The following is a 21,370-nucleotide window of genomic DNA, read 5'->3' as shown; positions in this document are numbered from 1 at the left end:
CCATGCAAAGAATCTGAATTGGCAAACTGACAAACATAGCTTATTTCTGCAAAAAAAGAGTGAGAGGAAATCAAACAGGAAGTTAGCAGAATGGAGGATGGTAATATTCGAGGCCATATGGCACCTACTTTAGTTTCCAAGTTGAAGATCAAAAATGAATGCGTTCGAGTGGTCCTGGCAGAGACCCTCTGCACGTTCATCATGATGGTAAGAGGTTGTTTCTTTTGTGAGAATTTATTATTCTGCTTAATAGTGAATAATTGTCATCATGTAATGATGCCAAGCTTGGAAGGCAGTAGAATTGAATGTTACTCCAAAATGCATGTTATTTGTGTATTTAGTAATGATCTGAATAGGATAGCTGATAAAGGAAAGCTGATAAATATAAAAATGACCCTGTTCAAAAGTTTACATACGCTTGATTCTTAATACTTTTTTGTTACCTGAATGATCCACAGCTGTTTTTTTTGTTTGTTTAGTGATAGTTGTTCATGAGTCCCTTGTTTGTCCTGAACAGTTTCAGAAATTCTTTGTTTTTTTCAGCATTTTTGTGTATCTGAACCCTTTCCAACAATAACTGTATGATTTTGAGATCCATCTTTTCACACTGAGGACAACTGAGGGACTCATATGCAACTATTACAGAAGGTTCAAACGCTCACTGATGCTTCAGAAGGAAAAATGATGCATTAAGAGCTGGGGCGTGAAAACTTTTGAACAGAATAAGGATGTGTAATTTTTTCTTATTTTGCCTAAATACCTTATTTTTTCCATTTAGTACTGCACTTCAGAAACTACAGAAGATACTTACATGTTTCCCAAAAGACAAAATAAGTTGAATTGAATGTTACTGTTTGGTATTTTATTGATGATTTCTTTATAGTTCATTGAGTTTCATTGAGACATTCATTCATGAAGTCTTCATAGAGCATTGTGTACTTGTCATTGTAATGCTTTCGATCACATGCCCACAGTTTGCATGAGCGGTCAGTAGCCCGGCACTGCATTGGTGACTGGGGTCAGACCATGTGCTACATAAATTCTATTCTTAGAAGGATTGGCTAGACATACTTTTTCCATGATTGTCAGGTGAAATCAATGTGACCATATCGAATGCAATAAACTTGGCCAATAGCAATGCTGTGTAAACCTAATTCTGTTTTATCATTCAGTAGCTGTAATGTTATTTTAGTAATATGTATATACTATTAGTCTTTTTATTAACATTATGAATTAGCTTTAGTTTATATTTTAATTTTAATTCCATTTTAAGTAATTTTTTTGCCACTTTTATATGGTGTTTGCATATAAATATGTGGACACAATATTACACTGATAAAAAATCTATACTTTTTTTTTAATCCCCAAAAAACCTAGACAGTCTTACTTATCAAGCCTTTTTGGTTTTCTTATCAAGCCTTTTTGGTTTTCTGAGGAGTATGGTGTCATATTCCTCAAGCTCTGCCCATGATGTCCCAAATTAGCATATCTCCGCCCTCAGCCAGTTGAATGCTCATTTATATTAATTTTTTATTTCAGGGTTTTAGTTTTTATTTATTTTCAGTTAGTCATTTTAGTGCTTCAACATAAACTTATTTCAGTTAGTTGCCAAAGCAACATTTTTAATTTTCATTTAATTTAAGTTTTTCATTTCATGAATTGTCTATTTTGTTTATTATTTCTAATCATGTTTCCCAAAAGTTTCCCAGTTAGGGATATTCTCTTCCACACCTGAATGTGTTAAAAACGTCCATTACTATGGGGGATATTATTTAAGTTTTTATGCTTAGTATTTACAGTTGAGGCCAAAAGTTTACATACACCTTGCAGAATCTGCAAAGTGTTAATTATTTGATCAAAATAAGAGGGATCATACATGCATCTTATTTTTTTTTTATTTAGTACTGACCTGAATATGATATTTCGAATAAAAGACATTTACATAATAGTCCACAAGAGAAAGTAATTGTAGAATTTATAAAAATTACCCGTTCAAAAGTTTACATACACTTGATTCTTAATGCTGTGTTGTTACCTGAATGATCCACAGCTGTGTTTTTTTGTTTTTTGTTTGTTTGTTCAGTGATAGTTGTTCATGAGTCCCTTGTTCTTAAAAAAAATCCTTTAGATCCCACAAATTCTTTGGTTTTTCAGCATTTTTGTGTATTTGAACCCTTTCCAACAATGCCTGTATGATTTTAAGATCCATATTTTCACACTGAGGGACTTATATGCAACTATTGCAGAAGGTTCAAACACTCACTGATACTTTAAAAGGAATCACAATGCATTAAGAGCCGGGGGGTGAAAACTTTTGAACATAATGAAGACGTGTACATTTTTCTTATTTTGCCTAAATATCATATTTTTTCATTTAGTATTGCGCTTCAGAAGCTACAGAAGATCTTACATGTTTCCCAGAAGACAAAAAAGTTAAATTCACCTTGATCTTCAAATTCAGGCTCCTAATTTTCCTATAATGACTGGCTGCACATAATCTGTGAATTATCTAGTTTCTCTGACAGACTGTTTTTGAATTCCAGGTGTTTGGCCTTGGCTGTGTTGCGCAAGTAATCACAGGAAATGGCTTTTTTGGAGATTTTTTCAGCATTAATGTAGGCTTTGGGCTCAGTGTGGCTATGGGTGTGCACGTTGGTGGAAAAGTGTCAGGTGAGGCCCTCTTGACCACAAACGCCAGGTCAGAGTTCACTTCAATTGCCGTTTTCCAAAATGACAAATACTCACGCAGTTCGTTTTTCTCCATCACGTAGGAGCTCATATGAATGCAGCTGTTTCGTTGACAATGTGCGTGTTTGGCAATTTACGCTGGAAGATGCTCCCACTGTATGTTTTCGCCCAGTTTCTGGGTTCCTTCCTTGCTGCTGGGACCATTTATTTAATTTATTATGGTGAGCAAATACTATTTTGTTCTTAGTGTTGGAGTGGGCCAAATAAATTCCCACAAGGTTTCTTCGCTCACGTCTGTACTGTGCTTTATAGATGCTATATATCATTATTGTGGGGGCAATTTCACTGTGTCGGGCCCCAAAGCAACAGCTGGGATCTTCGCTACATATCCAGCACCTTACATCTCAATCTACACCGGATTCTTCGACCAGGTATTTCAAACAGCTGATTAAAACATAACAATAATCCACATCTACTCCTTTTTAAGCACTCTTTATTTTTCAAAATCTCTGAATCAGGTTCTGGGCACTGCCTTGCTGTTGCTGTGTCTGATGGCTCTGGCAGACCAGAGAAACCAGCCCGTTGTTCCTGGAGGTGAGCCTGTGGGTGTGGGGCTTGTGGTGGTGCTCATTGGTCTCTCTCTGGGGAGCAACAGCGGCTATCCTATCAATCCTACACGAGATCTGGGGCCAAGAGTCTTCACAATGATGGCAGGTTGGGGCACGGAGGTTTTCAGGTGAATAAATACAAATATCAAGCTATGAAACACTCTTTAATGTGTGCATTTGAATCAGGGTGAATTATTGATATTACGCTTATTTGGCCACTAAACTTGTGGTTTGAATTTCTGATATGCATAACCTACAACCATTTATTATGTTTTGCTGAAATGTTGACAACAGGAACAGTCACAATTATCTAATCCGATCTGTAACAGGAAAATATTTTTAGTATGACTGAACTGTAGTTCTGTATGACTGAAATTGTCAAAATAAAGTTATTTTAGGATCTTTAATAATAATAAATATTTTAAAATAATAAATAAAATAAAATATATAAAGATATTAATGTATTATTGTATTTGATTGTTTATTAAAATAAATAGCATTGATTACAAATAAATGATAATGTAAGAATAACAAATACTATTTTTTTTTATTTAATCATGCATTGATTAAGACTTGAAACCATTCATTATGATTTTGCTCTAAAGCTGATGATAGAAAAAAAATCATAATTATCAGATCAGATCTGTGACAGGAAAAAAAACATTTAATGTAAAAATGTTTAAAATATATATTTTTAATTATTTAGGAACTTGGTCTAATAATAATTGATAATAATACACGTTTATCAGTAATTTATTTAGAAAAAAATATTTATCATTCATCATGATCTATTATTTTTACAGTATTATTCATTAAAAGAAAAATGGCAAAATACATATTACAAAATAATTTATTATTTTTATTTAATATTTTTATTTAAAATATTTTAAGTAGTGTGCTTGATGTTGATGAATGATTTACTACTGCTATAATTTAATGTAAAAAATATTTCTTTATTATTATTATTTAGAACTTGATCTAATAATAATTGATAATAATACATATTCAAAATAGTAATTCAATTAGAATATAAATTATTTAGCATTTATCAAGATCTGTTATTTTTACAGTATTATTCATTAAAAAGAAAACTGCCAAAATACATATTAAAAATATATATTTTTATTTTTTATTTTTATTTAAAATATTTTAAGCAGTATGCTTGATTTTGATGAATGATTTAGTATTGCTACAATTTAATGTAAAAATACAGTTATTTTAATCATTTAGGAACTTTATCTAATAATAATTGATAATACATTAGTTATTCAATTAGAATAAAACTATTTATCATTTATCAAGATCTATTATTATTATTACAGTGTTATTTATTAAAGAAAAATCTTATTAATATTATTTTAATTTTATATTTGATTTATCATGATCTATTATTTTACAGCATTATTCATTAAAAAGAAAAATGCCAAAATGCATTTTAAAATGTATTTATTATTTCAATTTTATATTTTTATTTAAAATATTTTAAGTAGTATGCTTGATTTTGATGAATGATTTATTATCGCTACAATTTATTGTAAAGATACAATTATTTTAATTATTTGAGAACTCTAATAATAATTGATAATACATATTTAAAAATAGTAATTTATCTAGAATAAAAAATATTTAACATTTATCATGATCTATTATTTTATAGTATTCATTATAAAGAAAAATGGCAAAATACATATTAAAAAAATTATTTATTTATATTTTTATTTAAATTATTTTAAGTAGTGTGCGTGAATTTGATGAATGGTTTACTACTGCTACAATTTAATGTAAAAACTATTTTTATTATTATTTAGAAACTTGATCTAATAATAATTGATAATAATACTTATTTAAAAATAGTAATTCAATTAGAATAAAAATTGTTTATCATTTATCAAGATCTATTATTTTTACAGTATTATTCATTAAGAAGAAAAATGCCAAAATAAATATAAAATTAAAATAATAAATTATTTGTAAAATTTGTATTTAAAATATTTTAAGTAGTACGCTTGATTTTGATGAATGATTTACTATTGCTACAATTTAATGTAAAAATACAATTATTTAGGAACTATTTATTATTTTAATTTTATATTTTAATTTATTATTTTAATGGACTTTAATCGATTTAATGTGAATTATAGTGACACAACAGCATAATTTGATTTGAATATAATTAAATATTAAATACTGAATATAATTAAAGTATTGTATTTCTCAACTTATTAACAGGGCAGGCAATGGCTGGTGGTGGGTACCTGTGGTGGCCCCCTTAATTGGTGGAATAACTGGGGCTTCAATCTACAAAGCACTTATAGAGCTACACCACCCTGATCCTAGGATCACTAAAATACAGTCTGCAGAGGATCCTGAATGTGTTCCTCTGGAAAAGTACAAGAATGGCAGTGCAGATATATCTGTGTGAGAGTTTCACTCACAAACCTGCTGAAGTCACAGACCAAGAATGATACAGGGACCAAAGAGAGAGAAAAAAAAGAGACATTTCCATTGGGGACACTAGATGTTTACATGCCTAATATGAGACATGGATGCCAGCCGAGATGCCTATGGGGTCCATTTCTCAAGCCAGCTTTCTCAGTTTAGTGTGTATTACTACCTTTTGAGATATAGAAGAATAAGCTATTGAGAAATCTCAGGACTCAGGATCGTCCATCTTTTATTTTTAATAAATATTGTGAACATACACAGACTCCTCTCATAGACATCAATGGATGAAATTAAGCTGCTCGAGTAAGGATACATGCCCAGCATGAGCATAACATACAGTCAAAATGCTTGCATGAGAACATTCCATTCCTGGGGTTATCGTTTAGTCGCACTGTGTCTTCCCGAGACTCCCTGCGCTTTGGCTGTGGTCCCGCCACTTGATGGGGCCTGTGCTGCCTGCTTCTTCTTGGGAGTGGGTGGCTTGGCCTTGCCACGGAATGCCTTGGCTGGGTCCAGTTTGTTCAGTAGAGGTTCACCAGCTGTGTCAGGATGGGAGTCGCAGTGGAATGTCAGGGGTTGGTAAAGGGCGGCCCATTGCTGTATTAAGAAATCAAAAGAGAATTTAAAATTAGTTTGTGGTGGATTACATACTGAAACTGTGAACACACTATTTAAAAGGTTTAAGTTTTTTTTCCTCAAAAGAATTAATATTTTTATTCAGCAAGGACACTTTAAAATTGATCAAAAGTGACAGTAAAGACATTTTTATGGTTACAAAACATTTCCATTTTAAATAAATGCTGTTATTTTCATGGTTTTCATATAAATGTCTGCAGAAGATCCTGAATGTGCCTGCATATGGTTTCAATATAAATGTTTTTAATATTCACTACCAGTCAAAAGTTTTTGAACAGTAAAATTTATAATGTTTTTCATTTATGTAATGTATGTAATTTATAATGACCCCCAATCCTGCATTTATTTGATCCAAAGTACAGCAAAAACAGTAAAATACTTTAATATTTGTATTATTTAAAATTACTGCTTTCTATTTGAATATGTTTTAAAATGTAAATTATTCCTGTGATTTCAAAGAAAAATTTTCAGCATTATTACTCCAGTATTCAGTGTCACACGATCCTTCAGAAATCATTTTAATATGCTAATTTGCTGTTCAGGAAATATTTATTATTATCATCAATATTTAAAACAGTTGAGTACATTTTCAAAAAAAAAAAATTACAGAAATTAATAGTTTTATTTAGCAAGGATGCTTTAAATTGATCAAAACTGATGCTAAAGACATATTGTTACAAAAGATTTTTTATTTCAGATGAACGCTGTTCTTCTAAACTTTCTATTGGTCAAAGAAACTTGAAAAATAAAATTATGTTTTCAACAATAATAATAAATGTTTTTTTGAGCAGCAGATCAGAATATTAGAATGATTTCTGAAGGATCGTGTGACTGGAGTAATGATAGCTTTGAAATCACAGGAATAAATTATATTTTAAAATATATTAAAATAGAAAAGTGATTTTAAATAGTACAAATATTTCAACATTTTACTGTTTTTGCTGTACTTTGGATTAAATTAATGCAGGCTTGGTGAGCAGAAAAAAAATCTTACTGTTCAAAAACTTTTGACTGGTAGTGTAAATGTTTAAATATATAAATGTTTTGAAACGAATAGATGTGTCTTCAAATTAGATAGACCTGAATAGATAATACTGACCTTAGCTTGTGGGCTGGGGCCATACGGAGTGAAATTATACTGCCACTCGGGCAGCCCCAGATGAGTGATCATAAGCCGGTAGTAGGCAGTGAAGGAAGGGGTGAGATAGTGCCAGAAAAGTGATCTGTCCAAGAACCACACCTCACACTGCTGGGCCATTACACCTACACAGAACAGTCCAGCAGACACAGGGCCAGATGGTAGATTAAAATGACATGAACCTTTCTGTATTCTATCTATTTCTGGATTAAATGTGGGATGCATAATCACCTAGAGTGCAGTTCTTGTAAACAAGACAAACTTTGCCATTGCCATTGCAGGGGTCCAGCTCAAAGATGCGACTACGAGAATCAAAATGAGGCTTTTCCGGGCCATCAGATTCTAAAAACATTTTGAAAAGCTGATATATAATCCATGCAAATTTTACTGAATCAAAAGGGAGGCAATGAAATCACGCTATAGCTACGAAATCTCACCATCCAAGTCATCATCAAAGTCAAGATCAGCTAAAGTAGGTGCATTGGGGAGGGAATATACATTTGACTGAATTAAAGGGCGTAACTGAGCAACATTGTTGATCATCATGCAACCCACTGGAACAACTTCATCTGCAAGACACAAAGCATATAAATTAACTTGAAAAGCATGCATTTTTAGAATTAACGATTAAACATAACACTGAATTGAAAAGTTCAGTGCAGGAAAACATCAGATTTAAAAAAGCAGCATAATAGGGGTACATTGAAGGCATCGTTACAGTTTTTCCAAATTATAATGGGTTTAAGAGATCAGTGCATGTTTCACGGGGCTCACTTTCCAGCTTGGTGTTCCAGGCGAGCATGAAGCCATCTGTTGTGAGATAGAAATCTCTTAGATCTTCTGGCAGAGCGCAGTTGCTTTTCTGGAAAACATGGGAAAAGCACATCTGATGTAAACATACCCACATTAAAGCTTTGCTTTGAGAATGTTCTTTGTTAAACTCAAATTCCTCCATACCTGCTCCCAGGAGAGAAGGCATCGCTTTTCCGCAGGGGGTTTCTCTACGAATCGTACATCCAGCACACCTGGGAGGTTCTCTGTCAAACACATGAATGCAATGCACATATGTGACCCTGGACCACAAAACCAGTCATAAAGGTCAATTTTTTTTTAAATTGAGATTTATGCATTATCTGAATGGTGAATAAATAAACAATTTTCTTAGCTAATGTCATAATGGATGATTGATAGGATATAACAATATTTGGCTGAGATGCAACTATTTGAAAATCTGGAATCTAAAGGGGGGTAAAAACAATCTAAATATTGAGAAAATTGCCTGTAAAGATGTCCAAATGAAGATCTTAGTAATGCATATTACTAATCAAAAAATTAATTTTGATATATTTATGTTAGAAAATTTACATAATATCTTCATGGAACATGGTCTTTACTTAATATCCTAAATATTTTGGCATAAAATCGATCATTTTGACCCATACAATGTATTTATGGCTATTGCTACAAATATACCTGTGCTACTTAAGACTTAAGGTTTTGTGGTCCAGGGTCACATATATACATGTAACCAATCATTAAATAAGAAATTAATCTCAATTTGGGCGTTGATAATTGACTGGTTTCCATTAGTGCTTAGACAGCAACCTTAATGAAGAAAAACAAACATTTTAATCCACTTCAAATTCCTTAAATTGGTTTCCCAGTCTGGCCAAGCTGGTCGACCACCTAAAACCAAAGCAACCCAGAAGAGCATGCAGCCTATTGTAGGATGCGGTTTATACGTATTAATATGAAACATTGTCCACTCACCTAAAACCCGAGTAATACCGAGGGTAAGTCTATCTACAAACCCCTTGTATGTGTTGTCATCTTTCACCTCCTCCATTCCAAAATAACATAAAACACATCTATGTCATAGATTCCCTTGCTGCAGTAACACCGAAGGATGCTGAGGTTACCAAGCACTCAGAACCAAAACACTGTAGTTCTCCGCTCCGATTGGTTGAGAACATGACAGATGAGTGAATTGACCAATAGTATTCTAGAGAGGCGGGTGCAGCAAGCGAACGTTATCCAATCACGCTCGCCAGAGGTGAAAAAGAGGAGGAGCTTCTGCGCGTAATCTGGAAGTGGCGGTTGTTTCAGTATGGCGTCTGTTGCTGAGGGCAAACATGGCAGTGGATTTTACTGGATTCATGACAGTATCCTTACATTTTGTCGTGTTTTTAATCAACGAGTCTGTTTCAATGAGATATATTTTTATGATTTAGCAAGCATAAAGGTTAGCCACGGTGAGTTGTCGGTGTTTATGAGAGAAGGGAGGCTAATAGCTTATTAGCGGATTTTCATTGTCAGCTTAATTGAACTCTAACGTTAGTTTTAGTACACAAAGCTGCAGTTGTCGTGACAATACATGTGCTGTACTGAATTTCAATTCATGTTATTAGAAATAAAACAGACTGCAGTGAACTGTAACTGTTTTGAAATGGACAAGTAGTACAATATATTGCTTCAGTACTACAGTAGAAGGCATACAACTACATTACAGTGCATTGCATCAGCATCACAATACTGTTAGTATTGTAGACCTTTTATTTTTATGCTAGGCTCTTTAACTTGCATAGAGTCAGATGAAGAGCAGCCCATGGTTTTTGTTACAGGTGAGATTTGGATTTATGTCAGTTTTAATGTTTTTGACTGATACTGTCAAGTACTAAAATATCATGACTTGTTCATCATTCTGACAACTCATGTTTGACATTTGAAAACTGTCACTCCCATCCTCTCTTAGGGATGAGCAAGAATGCCGGTCTGAAGGTTGGGTCTGCAAATAATACTGAGGAAAAGATAAAAAGGAGGTCTAGCGGCATGGATAAAAGTAGGAAAAAAACAGGATTGCATTCAGCCATGCAAAGTGCTGAGATGGCGGTGGGTATAGCTTCAGATCAGAAGATACCTTCGGTTGTATCCAGATCCAAAATCACTACACTTGCACCAGAACCAGAACTGCCTTCTTTCACGTCAGCTCAGGTGAGCATTGACAAATTCAATTCAATCATATTTTTTAATAAAAAAAATGTGTAATTGGTGTGATTCTGCCATCAACCAACACATTATTATTTTTATCAATATCAGTATCATCATTGTCATTATTCTATGGTCATATTGATTAAGTTTCATAAAAACAACTACTTTAATGTATGACACAGCTTAAGTAGAGAATTTTTGTATACTCATGCTAAAATTGAATGAAAATCCATATTTTTAAAAAAAAATTCTATCCCTCTACAGTGGTTGTGTCTTTGTCATCTTTTTTTACCCCAGATGAGATTGCATCCCTGTGTCTGCAGTTAATTCAAGTCTAATCATTTAACATACACTATATTGCCGAAAGTATTGGGACACCCCCTTCTAATGAACAGGTTTGACTAATTTACTAATTTCTATGGGTACAAATCTTAATGTTTAAGCATATAATGATATTCTAGGGTATTGTGTGCTTTTACTTTTACAGCAACAGTTATGGCAGGACCCTCTTCAATTCTGACATGACAATGCCTTTGTGTATAAGGCAAGGTTCAAAAAGAAATTATTGATTCAGTCAGTGTTAAAGAATTTGACTGGACTGCAGAAAGCAAAGCCTAATCTCATCTGACTTTAAATGCAGACCTTGAGCCAAAAACTCATCACCAAACACCAATGTCTTGAACATTCACTATATGGACAAAAATATTGGGACACCCCTTCTTTAGAACAGAAAAAGGCACTTCCAAAACTGTGGGAACAAAGATGGAAACAATTCATGTATTTATAAATTGTATTTCCATCTCTGTTGCAACTGTTTTGGAAGTGTCAAAAATTGCTTTACCCATAGTTACAAGCAACTGGTGTTTGGTGATGAGTTTTTCGCTCAAAGTCTGCATTTAAAGTCACTCCAGAGATGTTCAGCTGGGATTAGGACTTGGCTTTCTGCAGACCAGTCAAGTTCTTCCACAATGACAGAATCAATCAATCAAATTTCTTTTTAACCTTGCCTTATACACAGAGGCATTGTCATGTTAGAATAGAAAAGGATCCTGTCAAAGCTGTTGCTATCAAATTAGAACAACATAATCCCCTAGAATATCATCATATTCTTAAACATTAGGATTTGAACCCATGGAAATTACTACAGTAGTCAAACCTGCTCATTAGAACGCGGTGTCCCAATACTTTTGGCAATATAGTGTATACTACAGTCAAAAGTTATCAAAACTATGATGTAAAATAGAAAGTATGAAAATTATGTAGTGACCAAAATACACTAACAGTATTTTGAACAGTAAAATTTGTAATGTTTTTTAAGTCTCTTCTGCTCCCCAAGCCTGCATTTATTTGATTCAAAGTACAGCAAAACAGTAAAATATACAGTTTTCTATTTGAACTTTTGTTAAATATACTGATTCCAAGCTTTTGAATAGTATAGTGTATAATGCATTTGTCCCTATCTAACATCACCTTGCATGAACTGAAATTTCCTTAAGGAAATGCAAATCAAATTATTTTTGGCAGTCATAAATTCACAAGGTTATTCTTTAGGATGTACTGGGAATCTAACAAGGTACATAAAATATTCAGAAATTTGTGTTCTGTAGATGTGCAGAAATAAAATGTAAAAGTGTCTGTTCTGGACTGTAGTCTCTCTTCAGCACTGCTCAAGCCAAAAGTAAGCCATCATTGAAGGATCTCTGCCCAGAGGACAAGCGTCGGATTGCCAATCTCATCCAGGAGCTGGCCAGGTAAAGCCCTCTCATTATGGTGATCTGATACTTTTTAGACTGAATGAATGATTACAGTAGCCCTCAAGCCAATGTGATTTTCTGTGCATGGTGATACAGCTGTGTATCTGATCTGTTTTGTTTGTGTTTCTTTTCAGAGTTAGTGAAGAAAAAGAGGAATCTGTACAGAAACTTAGGAATGAACAGGAGACGTTTGAGAAAAAAATCCAACAGCTAGAGCAACAAAACCAACTCATTGTACAGGAGAGAGAAGGTATCCTTTTATGACAAGCAAGGAAGTGGTAAGAATGTTTTGGGCGAATTTCAATTTTATGCTTTGCTTTTGTGTAAATTAAATCCTTTTTTTTTTTTCTGTCAAAAAAAAGTGTTTGGACAGTAAGATTTTAAATGTTTTTTTTTTTTTGTAAAGAAGTCTCTTCTGCTTAGCAAGCCTGCATTTATTTGATCCAAAATACAGCAAAAGCATTAATATTGTGAAATATTTTTACTATTTGAAATAGCTGTTTTCTATTTGAATATATTTTAAAATGTAATTTATTCCTGTGATCAAAGCTAAATTTTCAGCATCATTACTCCACTCTTGAGTGTGACATGATCCTTTAGAAATCATTCTAATATGCTGATTTTGCTGTTCAAGAAACAATTTTAATAATTATTATCAATATTAAAAAACAGTTGAGTACATTTTGTAGAAATGATTGAAATTAATACTTTTATTTAGCATGGATGCTTTAAATTGATCAAAAGTGATGATAAAGACATTTATAATGTTACAAAAGATTTCTATTTCAGATAAATGCTGTTCTTCTGAACTCTCTATTCATCAAAGAAACCTGAAAAAAAAATCTACTATTGCTCCACATAATAATAATTGTTTTTTTGAGCAGCAAATCCAAATATTAGAATGATTTCTGAAGGATCATGTGACTGGAGTAATTATTCTAAAAAAATAGTTTTGAAATCACAGGAATAAATTACATTTTAAAATATATTTAAATAGAAAACCGTCATTTTAAATAGTAAAAATATTTATGGTTTTTGTTCAAATAGATGCAGGCTTGGTGAGCAGAAAACATTAAAAATCTTACTGTCCAAAAACTTTTCAGTTTATAATACTCATGTATGTGAGTATGCTCATATGTATTTTAAATTATTTGATTATTAAACTACTGTTCAAAAGTCATTTTATGTTCACCAATGCTGCAATTTTTTGATTATTATTATGAAACATTATTAGAATTTAAAATAAATGTAATGATTGTTGGTTTGCTGCTCGAGAAACATTTCTTATTATTTTCAGTATAATAAGTCCCATTTTGGTCGAAACCTTAAATTATTTTTTTAAGATGTTTTGATAAATAAAAAATTGTTAAAAAGAGCAGCATTTATTTGAAATGGAAATCTTTTGTAACATTATAAATGTCTTTGCTGTCACATTTGATCAGTTCAATGCATCCTTTTTGGATAAAATTATTAATTTCTTTTTTTTTTTTTTTTAATCTTACTACTGCTTTTGAATGGTAGTGTAATTTGAAAGGTAGAGTAATTTAAAGTGTTGACTCATATCACAGGCCAAGATAAGTGAAGGACTATTTGGTAAATTAGACTGACAGGGGGCAGTGTTGCCTAAGCTTTGGATCTGTGTTCAGCCTCGTCGTGACTGCTGTAGGGGCAACATAACCACAGGACGTCATTGAGACGATTTTTGAATTACATTCAGGGGGAACATTCACTTCCTTTGGCGTTATGTGTCACATTGGGCGATACTAATGTTGAATGTTTTCATTGAAGATAAAATAAGCTTTATTTGCAGCATGATGGTGTGAAATGTAACAGACAAACAACAAAGAGCATTCACAGTTCACACTGTGTTACGTTTAATATTTACCCTTTTAGATGCCAGTTTTCCAGCTCAGGGATCAGACCCGTCCTTGGTTTGGGTTGAACTGCTTTTAATTTTCATTTGAAATTGAAAGAGCTGGCACCAATCGCAGAACCACTGGGAACGGCGTGGGTTTCTTCTTGTGCCAACCTGTCATCCGGCTGGCACATCACAAACTTCGCACAGTTCTGATGCTGCCTTTTTTTCTTTGCGGTTCTGCCAGCTTTGGTGATCTTGCTCTGGTCAAAAGACATGGCGGACCATCAGTTTCGCGCAACTCTGTGAAATACGAAGAGCAATCGCAGGCTGCTAAATTGCAGATTTGGCAGGCGAGCTCAGAAATTAGGCGGGCTCAACTCAATTAAATGCACTTTGGCTCCACGGCCTGGCATTTCCACTAAAATTCAAAACTCCATTAAAAAGAGATTGTAGTGCAAGATAAACTCTATGAAAGCCCCCTGCAGAGACGGGAAGGTCTCTAAAGGTATCAGACAGATGCTGGCCCACTGTTCTTAAAGGTTAAGGGGGACGCAAAAAGACAAACTGAGTTACGAGGGTCTGCGTAGAATAATTGCTCGCATCGTCTCCATCTCATCTGTCAGAATCGCGATTATCAGGAGGAAATATCTCCGTGGGAGGGGGAAAAAATTATAAGTTACATTCTGTGCGTAGGAAGAATTTGAAGCTCGTGTACGGAATGAAATTAGAATTTTCTCAAGCCTGTCTTTGGCATTCTACACCACGTCTCCGAGCGGTAGATTCTATTACAGAGAAGCTCGCAATCTTTGTTCTTCACAAGGAATTTACATCAAGACGCATGGAAGACACAAAGGAGAAGTTGAATGCATTCATCAGTATCATTAATCTTATTGAAGTTTGCATGGACGCTTTTCCGAACGCCGTGGATGGATCAGAGGAGCATGAGTCCTTTTGTAATAGTTTGTTTGACTAGTTCCGAATCCGCACATCCCAGCGGGATGAGCTTAGGTAGGGTTTAAACCCTCACAGAAATGCCACTTAATCACAAACCCGCCGCTCGCGTATTGTTTATGACCAATTAGTTTTGTAGACACACTAATAATTGGAAGTAATAAACCACATGCTCGCAGCAAATGAAGTCTCACGATATATAAATAATCAAATCATCAGCGGCTTGGTGAGTCACTTTGGCTGCTATTTAAATCGAAGCGTGCGGTCGTGTGAACTGTCCTCCTATCGATTTACATCTCAACCTACACACGCAGACCATCCGGCCGAGAGGCCCCGTAAAATATTCTCCTCGGCGCAATTTTGTTCTACCTCGAGGTGGATTTCATTATTTTATTTCTGCGCCGGCTGACAGGGGAGTGAATCATGTTGACAGCGGCTGTCTGAAATATCGAATGCAAACTCTGATTTTGTGTATTTTTGGACGGGGGGGTGGAGACACACCGTGCCTGCAGCTTTCTTTTCTCCTGATGTAGGCCCTCGGAATGAGCTCCGATTGGCCGGCAGCCAACAGAGGTGCCTGCGCCGCGGGAAGCGGGAGAGAATCTTATCAGTCCCGCTCCAGTCGCTCCAGATTACCAGGCGCTGAGCGTTCCCGCACGCCCTTCTGTTAATGTATTAATATGTGTGTTTACGCCCAACCTGTCTATCGGAGTATCAGAAGCCTCTCGTCAGCTGCGAGGTAGATGCCTGCGTGCGATGCGCTCTATCTATGAGACGGGCTCTCCGTTCTCATTACAAATGAGAGGCCTATTTATGGTAAGAGTTCTTGTTGAACAGTTACTCATTTCATACCTGCTATTACACAGTGCTTTGACATCCAGCTGTCATGAAGGACAGTGTTTGTTGGCAGCTCAGGATTTGAGATCCCCTTGAATCATTTCATTTTGGACAGTCAAGCTCTTGAATAAGCTACAATAATAAACCCGATGAATTTAAGTTAGATGTTTCCACCTACATAGGCCGCGTTTATTTGATCAAAAATACATTAAAAACAGTAGTGTTATCGAATATGAATAGAATTTAAAAGATCTGTTTACTGTTCAAAAATTTACAGATAATGTACTCACCCCCTTGTCATCAAAGATGTTCATGTCTTTCTTTCTTCAGTCGTAAAGAAATTGTTTTTTGAGGAAAACATTTTAGGATTTCTCTCCATATAATGGACTTTTATGGTGCCCCCGAGTTTGAACTTCCAAAATGCAGTTTAAATGCAGCTTCACAGGGCTCTAAATGATCCCAGCTGAGGAAGAAGGGTCTTATCTAGCGAAACAATGGGTTATTTTCTAAAAAAAACATTTACAATTTATATACTTTTTAATCATTACACAGAGTACACACAGAGCTAGACAAGGCGAGCATTTGAGGTTAAAAAGTATATAAATTGTAATTTTTTTTTTTAGAAAATAACCGATCGTTTTGCTAGGTAAGACCCTTCTATCCTTGGCTGCGATCGTTTAGAGACATTTGAAGCTGCATAGAAGCCCATTATATGGAGAGAAATCCTGAAATGTTTTCCTCAAAAAACAATTTCCTTACGACTGAAGAAAGAAAGACATTTTAGAAGAACATTTTAGTTTTTTATGTTGTTTGAAAAAGCAGCATTTATTTTGAAGTGAAAATGATAAATGACTTTACTTAAGATCAATTTAATGCATCCTTGCTGAATAAAAATAGAAAGTTCTTTAAAAAAAATCTTACTGAACTAAAACATTTGAATGGTAGTGTATTTATGTTTAGAGCGCAGAATCAACTTTACTGCTTCAGTTACCAATATCAGGGTAAAACAAAATCAGATGGAATTTGCCAATTTAATTCACCAGAGGCCTTTATATTGCATTTCTAATTACCATATGAAACTGTTTATTGGGTGATATTAGAACCACGCACTCTCTTGGCTCTTAACTTATTTTTTATAGTCGGATATATTTAATACTTCAATAATCTGAAACTGAACATTAACATAGAGTTAGTTATTTGTAGTAATTGTATGGCTAATTGTAATTACAGACTTGCTTCTCATTCAAACTGACAGCATTGAATTGGTGGTATCAGTCAATCTTTTTTTTTTTTAAATAATACAAATTCACATGTATGTGTGAATACTGAATGTAGTGTGTAATTTAGCAAAATGTTACCAATTTAAGATGCAAGCTGTGACATGCATCAAAACAAAATAAAATATTTAGTGTTCATGCAGGTCTGAAATAACATGGGCGAGTAAATGGTAGTAAATTATTCATTTTTTTATTATGAATACTATAAATACAAATCAATTAAATGTTACGTGACTTTCGTCACAACGACAAGAAGCTGAGAATGACCTGATTTTAAAAAAGGGATATTACTTTAAAAAAATTTAAAAATACTACTGGGTGGATTTTTTTTTATCATTGTAGGGTGGTTGTGTACACAAACTACCAACACACATTAATGTTCAAACAACATGGAAAAGTTAGGTTTGCACCCGATGACCACTTTAAACTAGGGCCCTATGAAATCCGTTTAGTTTTTTCCCAAATTCATTTTTTTCCCCTTTTAAATTTTTCTAGACTCTGTTTTAATGGTTGAATAAAAAATATTAATGAAAAAGCATGTGTAATTAAGCGAAATCATAAAACGTACACAATTTAACAACAATTTATTAAAAGTTTAACAAATAAAAATTTTAAGACCCTATGAAATTAATTTTATTAAATTCAGTTTTATTTTTACCAAATTCTGTTTCCATTTTAATGATTTTATTCAATTTTATTAATCAAAAGCATCTCTTTAATTTATATATATATACACACACACACATATACAGTATATATTATTATTATTATTATTATTATTATTATTATTATTAATATTATTTTCAAGAAATACTGTTATGCATTTACATTTTATTTGGTAATTTTGGTAAATATTCCTTAAATTTTAAATTTTATTAGTAGTAGTGCTATCATTGCATTAACTAATATATTTCTGTAACAGTTTCTTCAAGTTAAACCAAACTTTTATTTTGACGGGCTGCTGTAAAGACTTGCAAGTTTCTGATTATATATGATATGACGAAAGAAATGGTAAAATGCACACCAAGTGACTCTCAGAGCAGTTTTGGAGATTGTTTGTGTTCATGTACTCGTGTTTTGAGGCAGCAGAGGCTAAAAACACTGCAAGCGGCACGTGTGCTTCAGTATGTGTGTAGTAAACGAAACGGTCTGCGCCATTCATTCACACAGAGAAACGCAAAACATGTAGAATTTCTGTGGCTTAACATTCAGACACTAGTCCTACTAGACATACTTTTGATTTATTCATCCAAAGCTTGGCAAATTCCGTGACATTCCCCGTTATACAGTAAATTCCATTTTTATCACTGGATTCCTCGATTCCGTCACTTTTTCCGCATCGCAGAAATCATGGGTCCCTTTTAAACCATTAAACCACTGTAATTATACAACTTCACATTGACCGACTTTTATCATAGTACAAATCACTAGAGCATGGCCTCTTGTGGCTTAGTTTTGTATTTGTGAAGTTCCGATTTCTTTTTCCATTGTGCAGTGTTCTGGAGAGTTTAATACTAGCCTTTGTTTTAAGGTAAGATTTACCACGCTTATCTTATGGGTATTGGATTGAGAGGCTGTTGAGCAGAGGCTGGATTTAGTGCATATTGACATTGTAATAACGGAGATATGAGGACTATAAATAATCTCTATAACGTTCTAACTTTCAGTCGGTTTGATCTGTGTTGCCCCTCTCGAGTTCCTGGGCCTTGAGGTATTATGATGATCGCTTAGCGCTTGTCCTCTACAGCCAGGCTGATTATTAAGAAGAAAGACCAAAAAAAGTCGCTTTCCATTATTGCTTTCCGCGTTGGAAAATTAGATCTACCGAATGGATTTCTGCAGAGCGTGGGAGAGTAAGCGAGCGTACGTCACGCTGTCATCAGTCGGCGCAGTCGCCGTGCCTGTGGTTCTGCTCCAGATCAGTTGAGTTCTGCCCAATCCTGCATGTGTGCCAGCTCTCTCTGTCTCACAGCCTGGCATCCTGCCCACCCCTGCCCAGCCAGACCCAGATGGAGGAGTGTGTGAAGCCCTCGCCCCGAAGAAACACTTCTATCTCTTCTCAGCAGTGCTGCTGTCTCTTCTCGCTTTCTTCTCTGTCTGTGCACTTTTTCAGAAAGTCGCAAACATGACTCCAGGTATTGGTGGCTGGGATTCAGCCAGAGAGACTCAAATGTCAGGAGCCAGAGAAGAAGTCCAACTGGTCTGGTTTTGATATAAGGACACTGGGCGACTGAGCTTTCAGTGGGGGACATTTTTAATGCAAGTTCTCTTTGTAGCTTTTACTGTTATACCATACTTATTCATTTGAAATTTTTATTTAAGCATGTTTAGGTTTGTATCTGGCCGGTTGCATTTGTATCTTTTTGAGTTTTTATTTTATTTATGTATTTATTTTTAAAGCACCCAGTCAACTCCCAGACCTCTGAAATCTAGCTGGATAACGCTGGCATTTCACAAAATATTTTTGTATTTAACTCGACATACAGCTTGGTTTTACTGTTACTGGTTACCTTTGAGGCACTTCTCTGAGGAAGGTTCTTTCATTTTGTTCCTTCTCTATAATGTCTCCTGCCTACTCAGCATTAGGTTGGCAACACTACATTGGGGGAAATGGATTACCATGTCTGGCTGTAGAGGGGAGAGTTTTAGTCTAAGTGGGAAAAGCGGAGAGTTATTCAGTGCGTGTTGACCCTTGACCCGCAGCACAGGCCTGCAGCAGCAGTACCGAGAGTGTCAGGAGCTGCTGGGACTCTATCAGCAGTACCTCTCCCAACAGCAAGAGAAACTCAACAAGTCTATCACCCTGCTCAATCAGTCCTGCTCCCACAGCAAGGTGAGTACTAAAAGAGAATGTGCCTGTGTGTGGGAGAGAGCGATAGAGAGAGGCCAGAAATGGCTCAGACTGAATATGTCCGTGCACTGAATTTGTATCCTCTATGCTATGTTAAAATTTCAGCTGATCAGCCATGGCATTGTATAACCATAGCAGGTAGAGATTTATTTGTATCCTCCACTAACTTAATTTTCTGGAGGACCAACCAATTTATCAGGTGACAGGTAATATTTGTCCGTTTTGAGATAGATAGTGAAGTATTTGGTGAGATTAACTTTATATATAACTTAATCATATACAGTGGAATGCGAAAGTTTGGGAACCCATTGCAGAATCTGTGCAAAAATAAGAGAGATCATACAAAATGCATGTTATTTTTTTATTTAATACTGTCCTGAGTAAGATATTTTACATAAAATAAAGTCCACAAGACAAAAAAACAACACCCTTCAAAAGTTTGGGAACACTTGGTTCTTAATACTTTATGTGGATACCTAGATGATCTACGACTGGTTTTTTTTATTGTTTTGTAATGGTTGTTCATGAGTCTCTTGTTTGTTTTGAACAGTTAAACAGCACTGTTCTTTAGAAAAATTCTCCAGGTCCTGCAGATTCTTCAGTTTTCCAGCATCTTTTGCATATTTGAACCCTCTCCAGCAGTGACTATATGATTTTAAGATCCATCTTTTCACACTGAGGACAATTGAGGGACTCAGACACAGCTATTAAAAAGGTTCAAACATTTAGTGATGCTCCAGAAAGAAAAGCACAATGCATTTAGAGCTGGGGGTGAAAACTTTTGAACAGGATGAAAATGTCCAAATGTTTCCTATTTTGTTGAAATCGTTTTTTTTCCATTTAGTACTGCCCTTTGGAAGCAACAGAAGATACTTGCATGTATCCCAGAAGACAAATTAAGTACAATTGACCTTGATCTTTAAATTCAAAACATTTGCACCCTCTGGCTCTTAATGCATCGTGTTTGAGTCCCTCAATTGACCTCTGTAAAAAGATGGATCTCAAAATCATACAGTCACTGCTGGATAGGGTTCAAATATGCAAAAGATTCTGGAAAACTGAAGAATCTGCAGGACCTGTAGGATTTTTCTGCAGAACAGTGCTCAGTTTAACTGTTCAGAACAAACAAGGGTCTCATGAACAACCACCACAAAACAAAAAACAGTCATAGATCACCCTGAAGGGGGCAATTAAAAAAAAATTGAGTAGTACACACGCATATAAACTGAAGATATATACAATATATGTATAATATTGACCTTGATCTTATAATAGTAACTCACTGCAGGCTGATGGAAGTTTACCAGTAATTCCGTAAATTAGATTACGCTTATGTCAT

The 21,370-nt window shown here is 34.6% G+C and overlaps 3 protein-coding genes across 4 annotated transcripts in view; 2 read left to right on the top strand and 1 right to left on the bottom strand.

The window, feature by feature from the left end:
* On the top strand, nucleotides 1-5,822 carry aqp7 (aquaporin 7). The gene is made up of 6 exons (XM_073824168.1): nucleotides 1-207; nucleotides 2,544-2,670; nucleotides 2,772-2,909; nucleotides 3,001-3,119; nucleotides 3,207-3,424; nucleotides 5,526-5,822. Exons 1-6 carry the CDS (start codon nucleotides 91-93, stop codon nucleotides 5,716-5,718), a joined length of 912 nt encoding a protein of 303 aa, XP_073680269.1. The 5' UTR covers nucleotides 1-90; the 3' UTR covers nucleotides 5,719-5,822.
* A 131-nt stretch (nucleotides 5,823-5,953) lies between these two features.
* On the bottom strand, nucleotides 5,954-9,596 carry tpgs2 (tubulin polyglutamylase complex subunit 2). Its single transcript, XM_073824169.1, has 7 exons — nucleotides 9,286-9,596; nucleotides 8,473-8,552; nucleotides 8,290-8,377; nucleotides 7,953-8,084; nucleotides 7,747-7,857; nucleotides 7,477-7,640; nucleotides 5,954-6,338 (listed from the first exon to the last, which is right to left on the bottom strand). Exons 1-7 carry the CDS (start codon nucleotides 9,359-9,361, stop codon nucleotides 6,117-6,119), a joined length of 873 nt encoding a protein of 290 aa, XP_073680270.1. The 5' UTR covers nucleotides 9,362-9,596; the 3' UTR covers nucleotides 5,954-6,116.
* Nucleotides 9,597-9,962: 366 nt separating this feature from the next.
* kiaa1328 (KIAA1328 ortholog) overlaps nucleotides 9,963-21,370 on the top strand; it is a 29,208-nt gene continuing 17,800 nt past the window's right edge. Inside the window, exons 1-5 of one of the 2 annotated variants that reach the window (XM_073824167.1) lie at nucleotides 9,963-10,136; nucleotides 10,268-10,506; nucleotides 12,154-12,254; nucleotides 12,392-12,507; nucleotides 19,889-20,013. In XM_073824167.1, the coding sequence (XP_073680268.1) occupies nucleotides 10,076-10,136; nucleotides 10,268-10,506; nucleotides 12,154-12,254; nucleotides 12,392-12,507; nucleotides 19,889-20,013 (642 nt within the window). In that variant the 5' untranslated portion in view covers nucleotides 9,963-10,075. The remainder of the gene's footprint in view (nucleotides 10,137-10,267; nucleotides 10,507-12,153; nucleotides 12,255-12,391; nucleotides 12,508-19,888; nucleotides 20,014-21,370) is intronic. The other variant, XM_073824166.1, reaches the window with a different exon arrangement.

The sequence above is a fragment of the Garra rufa genome, chromosome 19, assembly GCF_049309525.1.
Source record: "Garra rufa chromosome 19, GarRuf1.0, whole genome shotgun sequence".
Classification (NCBI taxonomy): Eukaryota; Metazoa; Chordata; class Actinopteri; order Cypriniformes; family Cyprinidae; genus Garra; species Garra rufa.
Note: the sequence above shows the minus strand (reverse complement) of the source record. Positions and strands in the feature narration are given on the sequence as shown.